Below are 17095 nucleotides of genomic sequence, written 5' to 3' on the forward strand. Positions count from 1 at the left end.
CTGGTATGACAGGTGTGCACCACCGTACCATCACTCAAAAGTACAGTGGATCCTTGAGTTACAACTGGTTTCACATGTGAACAGCCTGGGTTATGACCGGAATTTTAGTTTTAACTTATGGCTTCTTGTGCTTCCAAGTGGTCTCAGATACAGATTTAACCCTTAAAGAGTGCTGGAAGGAACATTACAACATTCTTTCCTATGTGGGGTTATGATATATCCTGGGCCATTGTCTCTTTAGGGACACTGAGATCTGCCTGTATACTGGAGAGAGACTTTGAAGGCTGTGTAGAGGAACCTGAACTGGAGTTACAACCAGCTCTTGGGAATGAACGAGTTTATAAGTCAAAGGTCTCCTTGGTTTTGAAGAGGATTTTTTTTTTTTTTTTGAGAGAAAGTTTTTTTCTGTAGCCCAGGTTGGCTTTGAATATGTGATCCTTCTGCTTTGGTCTCCTGAGTGGTAGGATCACAGACTTACATTACCATGTCCAGTTTTTCTTCTTTTTTTTTTCTTGAAACAGGGTTTCACTATGTCATTCAGCCTGGCCTTGAACTCACTGTGTAGCCCAGGCTAACCTTGAACTCACGGCGGTCCTCTTGTCTCAGCCTTCAGAGTGCTGGTATTAAAGGCATGTGCCACCATGTCAGGCTGACTGTCCAGTATTAGGTTTGCTAATCATGTACCACCTGTTTATAATTGTTAGTAATCTTAGTTTCTTAAAAAATTGGTAATACACTCATATTAATTATATGAGACACAGTCTGTTTTATCTTATCTCTATTGTTTCTGCAGAGGCAAGACTATCATTAGGGCTTGTCTTTTTAAAGGTATTCATGTGGGTATAACTAAAAATTTATAGGAGTGTATATTTTCGTCTTCAAAAAATGAATAGCAGTATGCTATACATAGTGTCATTTATTTTGCATTTTTCATTAAAAATATATCATATATATTATATATATTACATAAAATATATAAAGAGCTTTCTAATTTTTTCTAACTGTATAATATTCCATTATATATATATGTATAAGCTATAATTTATGGAGTCTCTATTGTTTCCAGTCTTTTACAAGAATAGACAAGTACTTCAAAGAATAATAGTATCTGTAAGGATGACTGTTGGTTTTCAAAATTCTTTGGAAATATGGCCAAAATATGCAAAAAAATCTTGAATATTGAAATACATAAATATAGGAATTTCAGAATGGAAGGATATCTATCTATCTTATCTATTTATATATTTTTGAAGTTTCTTATCTGAGAAAGTTCATGTAGTCTTAACTACAGCCACAGAGATTTAGAGGAGAACCTGAAGCTCTATAATGTAATGTTTTTTTTGCAGGGGGAGGGAGCCTCACTGTATTGGCCAGGTTGGTCTTAAAACCCCTGGGCTCCAGGCAGCTTCTTTCCTCAGCCTCCCCAGTATGGGAACTACGTGCAGGTGCCACCATGCCTGGCTTCCAGTTTAGTTTTTGAATTAGTTTGATCATAAAGTGTGTTACGTAGTGCTAAATTTTCTTTATTGCTGCCAGTAGAGGGAATAATTGTCAGAAAATAGAATTTTTAGCTTTATTTCAAGTAGCAGAACTTTGAGGTTTGTAGCAATTACAAAGACTAAACTTTGTACTGTTTATGTATTTTTATAAAAGCAAAAATGAGAATCCAATTTAAGAAATACAAGCTAATTAAGAACAGGCGCTTCAAACAACTGCCTCCTCCAGATACCACTCAGGGAATCTTCTGAGACAAAACCATCCCTATCTTTGGGATCTAAAAGCAGAAGTAACTTTGACTGAGTCACTTTGAGTTTTCAGTTTCCACTATTAAAATTTCTCCTTGTCTGTGGATTTTTGTTTTTAAGATAGAGGCTTAGCAGAATCTAGAGGCACCTTGGGAACTGAGCTCACCGTGATTGCTTTTCTTTGACTTAGAAAAAGAACTCAAAAGCCTTATTTTCCCATCTTGCCTATATTCTAACATCACACTCTTCTGGAGCTGAGAAGGGGCTGGAGTTGGGGACAGGAAAAGCTGAAGTGAAAAGAAGCCTTCTATAGAATAGATAGAGGATGTGGCTCCTGGAGGTTTCTTAGCATTTCAGTGGAAAACTTCAAAGAAAAACAGAAAACTGGGTGAAGTCAGCTAAGAAACTTGCTCCTGGGCCCTTGGCAGGTCGAGTGTGTCACATGCCCTAGGAACACGTGTCGAAGTCCCCCTCCCACCCGAAACCCAGCCCACATTGGTTTAGAGCTGCTTTATTGTATAGTCTAACTCGAAAAAAAGACTTGACATTTGCAGTGCTCCGGTTGTCTAAACTCGAAGGAGTGGCTGGGAAAGTGTCTGGCTCTGCTTGAGAGACTGTTCTCGTCAAAGGAACAGTTTGATGTCCTAGTGTGTTCTCGGTTCAAAGCCCAGGCAACATGAAACAACTGTAAACTGGTTTTTATAGCTTCTGTAAACAATGAAGTAGATTTAAGGCCGCTAAAATATTCTTTTAATCAGTAAGGAAATTTGAAAAGAAAATTTTTCCCCTGGGGAGGGTGAAGGAAAAGAGACCACAGAGGTTGCACAGTAAGGAAATCATTATCACCCACTGAACGTGAATTTTGAAATTAACCAAAACTGTAATTAAAGTGAATGATATATCATTGTAGTGCATACTTTTCTTGTCCTTTGAGGAACTCTTTGCTTTAAATTTAGATTGTTTTTGATTTTGCTTTTATACCGAATTTATCCTGAGATAGAGAATCCCTGAGAAGCTGTTTCCCATCTTTTCTTTCCTTACATTGCCCCCCTGACTATGCCAGCTCCCGGAAAGCTCATGCAGCCATTGTTACAGTTGCTTAGTAACAGAATTGTGAATAAAAATCTTACTCTCTTGTGGAACCAGGTATTCAGTTTTCCATATTGAGGTGTCATGACAGCCTGTAATTTCAGCTCACTTTCCTCCACCCCGCTTCTTTTAAAAATGTGGTTGGTAGGAAGGTTATAAACTAGGCTGGCACCTTATTTGTGTGCCTTTTGTGCTTCTAGAGAGAGGAGGGATATGTGGTTGATGTATTTTGGGGGTATAAAAAAGTACAGAATATTGAAACATATTTTCTGAGAAAACTAAAGTCTGCTTTTTAATGAAATTTTGCAGAAGGTATTAAAAATTACCATAGTGGGTCCTGACTAAAACTGGTGGGTCAGTGAGTCTTTAATCATGGATCGATAAGAGTCCAATGACTAGAAATGATTCTGAGAACTACTTGAAGATTTAGGATAATTTACCAAGAAATTTTCCATCTCTTAGAGATTTCTCTTTTGTTGTTGACCCTGTTCCTTGGGAAACTTGATCACTTTGTTATGTAGAAATGGGTAGCAACCAAGGAGACACACTGTTCATATCTTGTATTACTGAAGCTTTTGTGTGCTATTTAGCTTCTTCCCTTTATTTTATCTGGCAGGAAAAGAACTAAGGAAGGATGCCTTTATGAGGGAAGACAGCACATTTAATCTGTAGTTGGAGTATTAGACTATTACTCATGAATCCTAGATGATTTTAGAGTTTATGTATACATCAATATCATTGCTCACTTTTGGCTAACCAGTGTCAGGATTACCAGGGCATGCCTATTTTCTCATGCTTGCTGTCTTATGAACATTTCTTTAAAGCCTGTTAGGTCATTTGCAAAAGTTCTCTTTTTTTCGTTTCTTCAGTACTTTTTCTTTTTCTAAAATACTAGAATCCCTCTCGACTTGAAGCTCATAAACAGAAAAGTGATTCCAGCCACTCTTCTCATCTAGGACATTCTGCCCTATTTCTTAAGTTTAGTGATCTGGCTGAAGGCTTTGTTTGTCACAAAATCTTCCATTTTAAGAGTCTTATGCTAAGATGTTTCGAGGTGATTTAAGAACAGTGGCTAATGAACACATGTTACTTTTATAATGGAAAAATGCTTCAGAAGAAATCAGGCTGTTTTCTGTTCCTTAGAAGACAAATGACTATGGAGAACGTTTCAAGCAAAAGCTCAATAACATTTCTTAGATTTTTTTTTTAAACAAGCACTTTTTTTTTCAATTATTTAAGATTGAGTTCCCTAGAAGTGTTATTTTTAAAATTTTCTGCCTCTCTTTCTGTTTCTTTGTCTCTGCTTTCTCATAACTTTATAAAGAATTTAGATCTGATTTGATCATTAATGTTTATCGATCTCTTATTCACTTATGACTTACTGTGTTTCAGGCTGACAAAGTATATTTTTCAGAGATCTTAAATCCTGTCTAGTTAAAGAGATCTGACCACATTTAGGACATCTGTTCCAGGATATCCAGGGACTCCGTGGTGCCCCTTTTTGGGGTCTCATGTCATTTTCTTAAACTTAAGCCCTTTATTTTTATTCTTCCCTTGGTCTAATGTAAATACTTCCTTGTCCCTCATATTTGATATATTTTGAAAGCAAGTAATTAAACTTTATTTGTAGTCTTTCCCAAAGGAGACTAAGCTTATATGAGTCATATTTAGTGTTGTAATTAAGTAAACCCCAAACAAAAGAAACCTGATACATGTTATTCATATGCACAATAGTGATCATGTCATAATCTGCCTAATGAAAATCAATTTGCTTGAGTGGTTTCAATTAGGGTAATTTGTACAGCCTGACTAAAAAATTTCTTTTTTCCTGTTTTTTCTCTCTTTATTTTCTATATTTCATTGTTAACTCACACTCTGTCTCAAAATAGGATCTGAGTCTTGGCTCTTCTGCCCAGTGAACACTGAGGTTCCTTTTTGTATTGTCCTTTGCTACTGTGATTATGGCTGAGTCTGACATTCCCTTCACTCTCCAAGAGTTCTTAAATAAATTTAGTTTTTCTTGGCACTTGTCCAAGGAAGGACTTCTTCCAGCTGATCTTTATTGAAGAGTTTTTGGCAGCAGATTCCTGAGCATATTAGGGCCTTTTGGTTGCCAGTTACACAAATGCACTGAACTAGTTTAAGTGTCAAAGGGTAATTTTCCCTCCCTTCCCTTTCCCTTGTCTGCTCTCCACTCTTTTCCCTTCTTTTCTCTTTTCTCCCTTCTCTCATTTTCTCTTTCTCTTGTTTCCTTTCCTCCCTCCCACTTTCTTTTATTTCCTGTATTTTATTTTTTAACAAAGGGGCTAAGACAAGGTGGGTTGTGTCATATAATACAAGAATAGGAATATTCCTGGGTCTTGGAAACAAGCTAGATACAGGCTGGGTGTTCCATCCTTCTGTCTTGCTGCTGCCTGACTCACTGTTCCCTAGTTACAGAGGACCTCCTGCTCCTGGGTTGCTGTTTCTGTGTACAGGACAGCTGGACTCAGACTAAAGTTCCTTGGCCTCAATTACAGATTACGAAGGGTAAGACTGGGAGTTGGACCAGTCCCTCTGCCAGGAGCTATCAGTTTCCAGGGTTATTGTAAAAAGTGATGATAAACTTGATGGTTTAATATAACAGATACTTATTTTCCAGAGTTTTGTCAGCCAGATGACCATAATCAATCTGTTCTCTGCCTCTCTTCTAGCTTTTGAAGCCTCCTAATGATCCTTTGTGCCCCTTGGTCTGTGGCTGCATAATTCCATTTTGTGCCTCTGTATTCTTCTCTGTCCCTGTATCTCACATAACCCTCTGATCTTTTCTATCTCTGTCTCTGTCTGGCTTTCTCTGTCTCTGTATCCTTGTCTCTCGGTCTCTCTTCCACTTTCTCTGAGACAAAGGTTTTGCTATATAGGTAGGCTGGTTTGAATTCATGATGTAGCACAGGCTGGCCTCAAACTCGAGGTGATCTTCCTGCCTCAGCCTCCTGAATGCTGGGATTACAGACATGTGCCACTGTGACTGACTGGTCTTTCTTGTATAACAGTGGTGGCGAACATATGACACCGGTGCCACAGGGAGGTGTTTATTATTGTTGAAAGCTCTAAAAGGTTTAGCATCCCTGTATTATAAGGATACCAGTTAGTTGAGGATGAGCTCATCTCAAGATCCTTAACTTACTCTATCAGCAAAGACCCTACTTATGAATAAACATGTGTTCATGGCAACAGAGGGCTGGGACTTAAATGTATCTTTTTGGCAGAAGCAATTTAATTTTGTATTGGCTATTTTTTCATTGTATGAATGTATGTATGGTGGGATCCTTTATACAGTAACTTTATGAGTGAGGATATTTATTTCTCAAACAGAGAGGAGAGCTACATGGTTTTCTAGAGGAAGGCTTTACACTGAGATTGAATTTGGGGGCCAGCCATGATCTTGGAAATAGGTATCTGTCAATCAATTCAAGTTCAGCATGAAATCTAATTACATTTAAGTGTAAGTGACTGATACTAGGTGTGTATTGCTCTAAGGGATGGAGAAAGGAAACATTGGGTGGATGGAGACAATGTCAAAGATAACATAATTGTTCCACTGGGATGGCAGGGTAATTTGTGCTTTCTGCCCACCTCTTTTAGAAAATTTTTAAATGAAAATTACAAATCATCTTTCTAAACAGGAATAAATAGAAGTAACCACTGCCTTAGTTGCTGGGGAAGGGAGGTTAAGGAAGGAAACTAGTCTTTTTTTGAATATAACACATGTGCCTAGCCCTGGGCTTCAGAGTATTTCCTAAAGGGAGGATTCTTTCATAGGTGGTATTGTGTTTGTCCATTAGGAGACACGTAGTGTCTGATTGCTATCAGTTTTGATGAGGTTAGTGACTGTTCATCTCAGTGACTAGGACTATCAACTCATTTACTAACATTTTAATGCTATAATTTTCTTCACTTATGATTGAAAGACTATTAGTAAAGTCTTTCTGTATATACATACGTAATTCTTTGTTAAATTCTATAAGGATGAGTTCTTACTTTTCGTCATCCTTTCAATGATGACCAGTCAGACTTTCTTTTATAAAACATTAAAATGAGCTCAAGAGTCTAAGCATAGCTGGTATATTTTAGTCCCTTTCCTCCTCCTTAAAAACATTGTTTGGAGGCTGTTATTTCCCCTGTGTCTTTAAGGCTGTGCTTTGCATCTGTTCTTTAGAAGCAGTTTGGAGGGGTGAGTAAAGTTTCAGAACTCTTATTATTCAGTGATTTTCATGTATGACAAATTTGTTAAGGTTGGAGAAAGGGAAAGAATAAGTATCTTCCAGAAGGTACTTCTTGCAGCTGCTCATATATTAAGTCACAGGAGACATCTAGTATTTCTAGATTTCTCTCACAAGTTAATTTGCAGTGTGGTGGATTTAGCTATGTGGTTGGTTGTCTTCAACACAGCAGTTAAATTTTTATATACATCTGAATATTTTTTTCTTCTCTCAAAAGTCTTAAATTGGTTTTAACATTAAAAATCTTTTTATGCCTTGTACTCTTGAGTACTTTGAAGATAATACACAGTGTATTACTGTTATTGTTATTATTATTATTATTATGAAATTTTGTTGCATTTTTCATAAGATAAACAGAATTCAAAAAAGCAAATGCTAGTGAGGCTGCAGGGAGAAAAAAGAAATACAAATACTATGGCAATCAGTATGGCAAGTCCTCAAAATTCCATTTGAGTTATTCTCCTTCAAGGTTTCCTCTTAAAACAGTTAAAGACTTCATCATACAGTAATATATACTCATGTTTATAGCAGTAAAACTCATAATAGCTAAATCTTGGAAGTAGCCTATATGTCCATCAACAGATGAATGGATAAAGAAAATGAAAGACCACTACTCAGCTATAAAGAAGGATAAATTTGAGTTGCTTACAGAAAATGAAGGCAGGCTGGGGCAACCACTGTGGAAATCAGTATAGAGATTCCTCAAAAATTAGGTTTGGAGGTCCCTTTCAATCCAGCTATTCCCTTTCTGGATATCTTCTCAAAAGAATTGAAAACATCACACCACAATGATACATGTTTATAGAAGCACAGTGTATAATAGCCAGATGTTGGAAACAACCTAAATACAATGGAGTACTACTCAGCTATAAATGATGATAAACTGGTATTTCATAGGTAAATGGACATACCTTGAGAACATACTCATCAGTGAAATAAATAAGACACACATGTATAAACATCATATTGTATTTTATGTCCATCAGAGAAGGCACACAGGAGAGAGGATTTTTATGGAAAAGTTATCATGTAGTATCAAGACCTCTGTTCATGAGACTATCCATGCAGAGACACCATGTACATGTGCTACCTGTCACAAAAGATTCATCTGTGAGTCTGTACTGCATGGTCATAAGAGGTTCCGTATGAAATGGAAAACAAACCATTGCAAAAATTGGAAAAAGCTTTAACTGCAAGGGAAAGCACAACACTTTAAAGAGTTCTCTTAGGAACTAAACTGTGTTAGTATTCAAAACATTACTGTGCAATGGAAATACAGCATGGGCCACAAAACTGAGTCTCATATAATTCAAAATTTTCTGATAGCCATAGGAAAAAGGAGCAAGTGATGTTAATTTTAATAGTATATTTTATGTAGCCCAATATATCAAAATATTATTTCAACATGTAATCGGTGTTAAAAATTACACATGACATTTTATATTCTTTTTTTAGTTTGAGTCTTTTTAGGCCAACATGACTTTCATGCATCTCACTTTGGACCAGCCGTATTGTCAATGCTCAGTAGTGACATGGGGACCATGGTAGCCATAGTGCAGTACTTGATCATTCATTATGGGTGACTGGTGTGGTCACTGCTTGAAATCATGGGGCTGTTGTTTTGTGATTGATTTTTCCTCCCAAGAGTGTATAGGGGGTTGATTGATAGTTGAGTGGTTTGATTCTGCGGTGTTTTCCTCCTTCAAGTGTGTTTGATGGGCCTTTGCTGTGCTGTAGAATGAATTGGCTGCCTGTGGGTGGCTACTGTCCAGTGTGGGTGGCAAGTGTTCAATTATTTGAAAATGGCAGGATTGGGCTGGAGGTGAAGTTTAGTGGTAAAACTCTTGCCTAGCATGTGTGAGGCCTTTGGTTAAATCCCCAGCAACACACTCACACACACACACACACACACACACACACACACACACATGCATATGCATAGGAATAAATAATTAGCATCTTCAGTTTATGTCTAACATTTAACATGTTATTCTGTTTCTTTACAGGAATACACATGGTTTGATAAAAGCCATTATGAAATTATTACAATTGCAAGCTCTAAAGGAAGGTCAAGGTGGAGGAAAGAACATTCAAAATATATATACTATTAGGTAAGTCTTTTATCCTGTCTTTGTAAAAAAAAGTAAATTATTAAGGCATGATGTGAAACATGATAATCCATTAAGAGTTGGTTGTTTAACTCAGCAGTATAATAATGATTATGGATCCTGTTTCAAAGAGGATTGAGATAGAGTTGATCACTAATACGGGTTTCAGGATTACTTCTTTAGGATTGAAATTGGTCACTCAAATTCAAATTATTCTTTTTGCTTTCCAGTATGCAACTGTCTTCCCATTACTGTGAACAATGAAGTGTTCTTGAAGCAGGAGGGATTAAGACTAGGCATGAGAGTAAGCTTTCTCACTATACAAGCACAGGGATACCTGGGTAACTTGATGGCTTTGAAATTTGTCTTACTTGCTGCTTGACACATTTTGATGAGAAAATTTTGTTCCTGTATTTGTCATTCATGTAATACTTGACACATGAGCTAGAACTTACTGGTTTTGTTTGCTTCTTGACTTGCCACCCTTTCCAGCCAGAACACTTTGCTGATAGTGTTTGGTAGTCTTGCAGACAGCAGTGATACCTCAGTTCTTGTCATTAATTGTTCATCCAACTACCAAACACCATGGACAAGGTCAGTGATTAGTAATATTTGTCTTTGCTTTGTCTTTATAGAATGTAATAAGAATAAGAATATAATAAAATAGAATTATTTCAGAAAAGAAAACAGCAGCTATAATAGTTGCTATTATAAGGTAAGGAAGAATCATGGTACTGCCAGAATGTTGTTTCTTAAGAGAGGGGCTTCTTGGTTCGTGGAGGATCTGGAAAGTGTCAATAACCAGTTTATGTTGTCCAAGGAGCTCTCTTTGCTGACAGATCCAGAATGTGCCTGTTTCCAAAGGGTGAGACTATGGAATCGTAAAGAACACATTGGGTTCTGGAGGGAAGATGCCTCACTTGGGCTGTGGAAACATAGCAGGGAAAGGAAGTCAGGTATTAGTGACTATGACCAGTTTGAGATTACAGTGCCCATAGTGCTGAGACTTTGACACCATAGCTGTCAAAAGCTGTGTGAGAATCTCTAAAATAGAGTAGTGCTTTTTGCTTACAGGTATTTGTACTGCTTTCCTTTTGATAATAAGCAAACAACATTTCATATGTTACCATGATCTCCCTATAATTTTAGTGCTGCTTATTTTTTTATTTTTAGAGTTCACTATTGAAAGTTTATTGATTTTTAAAAACAAAATTGGATTTGCATATTTTTAAAAACAAGATTGAATTTATGTATTTTTCTTAGCATGTTGTGTGAATATTTTCAAGCATATAAAAAGTTGGAAGAATATGGTGCAATGAATTTACTGATTTGTTTATAAAATTTTTTATTTTTTTTTATTTTTTGGTACTGCGAATTGAACTCATGACCTTGTGCTTGCCAGGCAGGTGCTTGTGCCATTGAGCTAAATCCCCAGCCTTTATTGATTTATTTTTAACTAGAAGAAGCAGAATGAAATTTCTTTCTTTCTTTCTTTCTTTCTTTCTTTCTTTCTTTCTTTCTTTCTTCCTTCCTTCCTTCCTTCCTTCCTTCCTTCCTTCCTTCCTTTCTTTCAGTGGGTACTGGCAATCGTACTCAGGACCTTGTGCTTGCCAGCCAGGCAGCCTCTGTGTCACTGAGCTATATCCCCAGCCCTGGAAAGTTATTTGTTTGAAAATACTGAAGAAACTTTTTTTGGGCAGGGTAAAATTTTAAATTGATAAATATACTTTTTAAAATTTAAACATGGCAATACTCTTCTATAATACAAGATTCAGGTTTCTCCTTCACATAGTAGCTTGAACAGAATAGATCTTTTAGATGAGCAGATCTTAGTATTTCTGGAAAGACATCAATATTTCTTCCTTTTTAAAAAGAAGTTACAAAAAACCCCCTAGAAGTTCAAAGTCTTGGGCCAGAATTCTAGCATAGAACACAATTTCATTTCATTGTTGTTTAATGAGGGTTATTTATTTGTAAATAGAGAAGCTATCAAAGTTTTAAATTTAATTTTTGTATGTTTTATTGAGATATAATACACATAATATTTAATTGACTCATTTAAAATATAGAATTCAGTAGATTTCAGTATATTCACTGAGTTCTATGACCATTGCCATAATAAATTCAAAACATTTTCATCATCCCATAAAAAAACTCCTCACTCATTTATAGTCACAACATATTTCCCTCCCAGGGAGTGTTTTTTTTTTTTTTTTTTTTATAATCTTGGGTTCGCAATACTGGCTGGTTATTAGAACAACCTGAGTGTGCTTAGAAACAAAAAAACACTGGAAGAGTCAAATGTTCGAGACTAACAGGATCAGAATCTTTGCAGTGAGGCCTGGTGTTTTTAATGGATCAGGTGCGTCTGATTCACACTGTGCAATGTTGCAGTCAAGTGCTCTGGAGTACACGGGCTGATTAACTGGGGATCTTGCTGCACAGCAGATGGTCCTTATTCTAGGCCACACTCAGGATGCCTGTGTAACAAGCTCCCTAGTGACCTGTGTTCCTCCCTGCCCCAGTGGCAGAACCACATGGCATCAGCGCTGCCTGGGAGGTTGTTTAGGAAGGCAGTGACTTGGACTCCATTGCAGACTCTGTGAATCAGAGCAAATGTTTTAGGAAGATGTTCTGGGTAACTCACAGGCGCTGAAATGTTTAAGATACATTGGTTTCAATAATGATAAAAGAATTTTTCGTACCCTGCAGAGCAATTAAGGTCACTCTCATTTCATTCTAATTGTCTCAATGTCAGATTGCTGAACCTCTAGTCATCTTTAATGTTTTACTTGTTTTATTTATAATTCACTTTCTATTGTAGGTGGTTCTTTTAACTGCAGTCTTGTTTTTAAAAGGCAATAGGTATAAGGTGTGAATAGGGAGTTTAATTTGAGAAGCCAAAAAGAATGGATACAGAAGGTTTGTCTTTAGGTGGGTGGCACATTAAGAGGTCCAGAATCAGTCACCTGAGTTGGCATAATCCAGTAATGTTTATGGAGAGCCCTTATGTGAATGGCTGTTTGGTGCCGTAAATCAGTAGAGTGTAATTGACTGCATAAGAGCCTTAAGTTTCTCCAGGGGGAATTGTGGATAGCAGAAACAGAAGAGAGGTGAGCTTGAAGAGCAGTTTCCCCTCAAGAGAGCTATGACTACCTGAGTCAAGCATAAAATTGTCATGCTGTTTTAGAGCCTTCTTTGCCACATGTTGGTTAGCAATATTATCCAGCCTTGGAGAGGGGACTGATGAGCTGTATAAGAAAGCATTAAAAGGATATGAGGGCTTAGAACTCCTCTGAGAGGTGTTCTATGGTTATGATGTAGGATTAATTTAAAATAGAAGTAGTATAATAGATAACTGTAAGCTTTGTGAGTATGAAGTTAATGTTTTTATAGTATTAAAGAATTCCCTTGTATACAGTTAGAGTTTTAAGTTTTTCTTCTTTTTGTCCTAATGGCTCATTAATTGGAATGATAGTAAAGTAGAATATTTGGTCATTTTAAATGGGTCTATACTCAGTTGCATAAGTTGTGCTAGTATGGAAATAGAAAATACGAGGATCAGCAATCCTAGTCACTGGCTTCTCTTGGCCTTTATCAATTTCCTGAAGGAATCTTAGAAAAGGTGTTCTTTTTGTTTTACCTAGGGCTTAATGATTCTCAAATTTCATATTCATAGAAGCGATCTAAGGATTGTCCCAGTTGTCCCAATTGTCAGAAATTCTCATTCATTCAGGAGTTTTATGTGAAAGTCAGGAATCAGCATGTTTATCCAGTTGCTCAGTGATATGGATTTCTCCAGCCCCTAAGAGCTGGATAGCATCACATGTTTCTGTAGGGATCTTATTGGGGTGGTGTAAAGAGGGTCCAGTAATGCCTCTGTCTTTCTAGTCCCTTATTTGGGAGGCAAGAGATCTCTGTGTTCCTAAGTATCAAGAGACTAAATTTGTCCTATCATGTCAGCCATATATAATGGAGAGGCCAAGAGCAGGACCAAAGAAAAATTCTAAAAGAAAAACAGTGCAAGAAGAACAAGCCAACTACAGATGTAAGAAAGTAATGTAAGATTGTTTGTTCAATGAAATACTTCCATGGCCTCAACATGTGTTCATATTCATGGTCAGATGGTGGGTGGGTGGTTGTAGGAGCAGAAGGAAAGAGTCATGAACACTCCTTTAGAAACTGACACTGATTTTCAGTTAACTGTGCATAGGGGTCTCATGTGAGTTTTGCATATGTATGTCTAGAAATGGTCTATGCATCTATAATTTATTAAGGGATTTAGATTCAAGTGATCTACTGACCATACTTCAAGGAACATTGGAATACAGTGTATATGGCTAGTAAAGCTCACATTGCTTAACCAGAACTTTTTTCTAGGCAATCCTTGTTGAGCCTTGTGACTTAAACAGATCAGATGCGTTATTTTCATGAGGCTGGAGTTGTCATTATTTTTGAGGGTGGGGTAACTGGATGAACAATTCAGTATATTTGGTTATTGTGATTGTAAAACATGAGTCCTGTGAGTCTCAACTCTAGCTGCGCACTAGAGCAAGTTTTAAACATATACGTGCCTATTTACCAGCAGTAGTGGGAGGGTATTACTAAGAACAATGGGAAGGTCAGGCCGAGATGCTATTTATCCAGAGCTCCAGTGTGACTCCCAGAGTGCAGGTAGGGTGGAAAATGACTGCCTCATTGTTACAATCAGGCAATGGGGCTTACATGCAGATTGGTAAGATTTTTGATGTGAATTCGTCTGATTAAATGCTGGCAACCAATTCAAATTTTAAAAAATCCAAGGCAGGCAGGCAAAGCATTCAGTTCAGAGTGTACAATTTGTGGGCAATGAGTTTATGACCTCTAGTTTGAGTACATAAATGTGTAAGAACTTTTGAAGTACTTTTCTATTTATGAACAATTTTTAGGTTAGTTAGCATTTTGTTACTACTGAAATACCCTTTAATTTTGACTTTCTTTTTGCTTCCCCTTTTGTTTTTCGGAATTGTATTTTACTAAAACCTCATTCTCTATAACATTTATATTTAACTAATGTTGAATCATTCTCTAATATTAATCATATAGGTAGTAAGGCAGAGAATAGATATTTGGTTAGTATTTTTGTTGGAAGGCTGAATAACTAAATTTTTATGGTTTGTATATTATCAGAGGCTCACTTTTCTCATTTGCTTTGTAATTTGTCATTTTCCTCCTTGAAATTTATCATGTGCTTTTAATTTTTTCTCTGCATATTCATATTATGGCAGTCTTTTAAAAATTTCTCTTCCCTCAGCTAAAGTGAGGAAATAGCTGCAAATTCATGAGCAGTAACTGCTTGTTCCAAAATTCATGCTTCATTCTGATGTGCCAGACAGTGGCTGACACGCACAAATATCAAATGTTAAGAATCTTTTTTGTGGGAGGGTTTGGTCTGATCAGCATCAAGCTGTACTTTCTGAAATAAGGGAATATTAAATGATTTGGCAGATGGTATGTTCTGAAGTGGGTGATTAGGCCAGTAGTCATGGATGGCTGTACCCTGAGTAGTATGTGTTCATCAATTTTGTAGTGTTATTTAGTTTGTTTGCATGGAGAATTAGTTTTATGAACTTAAGAGAGATGTGGTCCAAAGGCCAAGATGCTTTGCAGTTCATATTGATTCTTTGACTTAACACCAAATGCAAATTTATTCTTTAGGTTTTTTGAATAAAGAGAAACAGGAGCAAGTACCAAATAGGCACAAATGTAAATGCACAAAGACCAATTGATGGTTGTGGGTATCAAAATATACTCCCATCTTAAAATTGTGATAATTGGCTTTTTCTAAGAATTTTCTCTTGTCATCAGCTTTAAAGAATGACATGCAGCCAGCCACATGAAGAGTGCAGGAAGTGTTTTCTCTAGTACCTGCACATTGCTGTCTGAAAGAGCTTGGTATACTACAGGACTTCACAGAAAGCAGGGTAGCTGAGTTCAGTGCTCAAGGCGGGGAGATGCCTGGATATAGGGTTGGGGGAGATGGGCATAGGCTAGAAAACACAAAGCCATGGCAAAGACTGAGTTATTTAATGCCATGCTAAATTCACTCATTGCTTTGCTCTTCTCCCCCCCCCCCCACATTACCTTCCCTCTCCTTCTCTTCCCCTCTCTCCCTCTTGTTTGTTTTTTGAGACAAGGTCTTGCTATATACTTAGGCTGGCCTTGAACTCATTAGGGTAGCCCAAATTGGCCTCCAATTTGAGGCAATTGTCCTGTGTCAGTCTCCAGGATGCTAGGATTATAGGTGTGCACCACTATGCCTGGTTTGAGGCCTTTCAGTTTAATTTACTGCTTTGAAATTATTTTTTAAAGTTTTGGGGCTGTTTCAAAAATAGTTTTAAAAAAGACTTCTTTACTTGAAATCTCTGGTATTTTTGCATTTTTCCACATTTATGTTATCGTATTCTATCTAGTTTTGTCATTTTTCCCAATAATGTCCTTTTATGTGTCCTTTCTCCTTTTAGGTCTTTTCTTTTTCTTTCTGGTGATGCTGGTGAATCCAAAGTTCTGCCACTGAGCCACATCCCTAGTCCTAAGATGTAGTTTAAATACACGTGCTGCCTTTAGTTGTGATATTTTTAAAAAAATTTGAAGCAGTTTCTTATGCTTTCTTTGCCTTTCATAGCCATTGTGTTTATTTTGTTTTATTTTATTGAGTATTGTATAGATAATTTTATTGAGTATTGTATAGATTATTTTATTTTATTTTATTTTATTGAGTATTGTATAGATATTGAGTATTGTATAGATAGATAATAGCTGTGGCCTGTCCATCCTGTTCCTCATTAGTGATTTTAACTTTGATCACCCCATTCGTATGTTTTCTGATTTCTCCATTGCATGTGTAACAACCCCCTATTGTTGCTAATAAGCAATCTTTGGGGAAGATGCTTTGAGGCCATGCAGATATCCTGTTCCTCATTAAGTTCACCATTTTGGTTTTCATTTGATGACACCAAGATAGTGATTTCCCAACTCCACCACTCCCTGCTTCACATTTATCAGAGGCAAAACAGAGAGGTAATGTTTTAGTGGCAGAAATTATAGTCTATGTGACACTTTATTTGAAATTATTTTCTGCCTGAGGGAAATCCAAATTAATACATTTACATTAGTTTTATATTTAAACTTCACATGATACTTTTTGCTAAAATTAAAAAAAATCAATAAATTGTGAGTGGCTGTTTAGAATATTATTAATGCTTTTAAAAATGTGATTTGCATACATTAAAACTTATTCATATATATATATGTCAGTGATTTTTATTATATTCAGCCAATTATCTAGCTATCACTATTTTCTAGAATGTTTTCTTTGGAAAAAATACCCATGGCCAGTCATTCTTTAATGCCTTTGGCCCTCAAACCCTGGAAAACAGTTTGTATCTCTATTTGCATATTCTGAACATTTCGTATAAATGGAATCGTACAATATGTGACCTTTTTATGTCTGGCTTGTTTCACTTAGCATAGAATTTTCGGGGTTTCATCCATTTTGTAGCATGTGCTAGTGCTTCATTCCTTTTCATTTACCGCATGAGTATAATACATTTTATTTATCCTGGAATTTTTTTATGATTGTTAAGAGAAATGGTTTTTTAGTATTTTTGCATTTTACATTATTCTAAAGCTAATTACTTTTTGTCAGTTATTAAAAGTGAACCTTAATGTTGAGTTAGTGACAGTAGTTCTTTAGCTTTTGTTTTTCATTTATACATAAGTTCTTCTATTACATTTACAATTTCTTAGTGAAGTTGCTTAGAAGCTTCTAACACTTACACACACAAACACACACAGAACAGCCACCAGCTATTATCATACACTTTTGTTATCAAAGTGAGTATTTTACTTT

The 17095-nt window shown here is 36.4% G+C and overlaps 1 protein-coding gene across 4 annotated transcripts in view; it reads left to right on the forward strand.

Annotated features, from left to right (window-relative positions):
• The window catches only part of Focad (focadhesin), a 298353-nt gene that overhangs the window by 35587 nt on the left and 245671 nt on the right, over positions 1-17095 (forward strand). For all 4 annotated transcript variants that reach the window (XR_010048410.1, XM_063251882.1, XM_063251889.1 and 1 more), the window contains exon 5: positions 9103-9207. Coding sequence is in view for 3 of the 4 variants with exons in the window: in XM_063251882.1 (XP_063107952.1) it covers positions 9103-9207 (105 nt within the window). In the remaining variant the exon portion in view is untranslated. The remainder of the gene's footprint in view (positions 1-9102; positions 9208-17095) is intronic.

Source organism: Cavia porcellus, unplaced genomic scaffold (genome assembly GCF_034190915.1).
Source record: "Cavia porcellus strain 051 isolate PalLab524CR breed Dunkin Hartley unplaced genomic scaffold, mCavPor4.1 scaffold_1, whole genome shotgun sequence".
Lineage (NCBI taxonomy): Eukaryota > Metazoa > Chordata > Mammalia > Rodentia > Caviidae > Cavia > Cavia porcellus.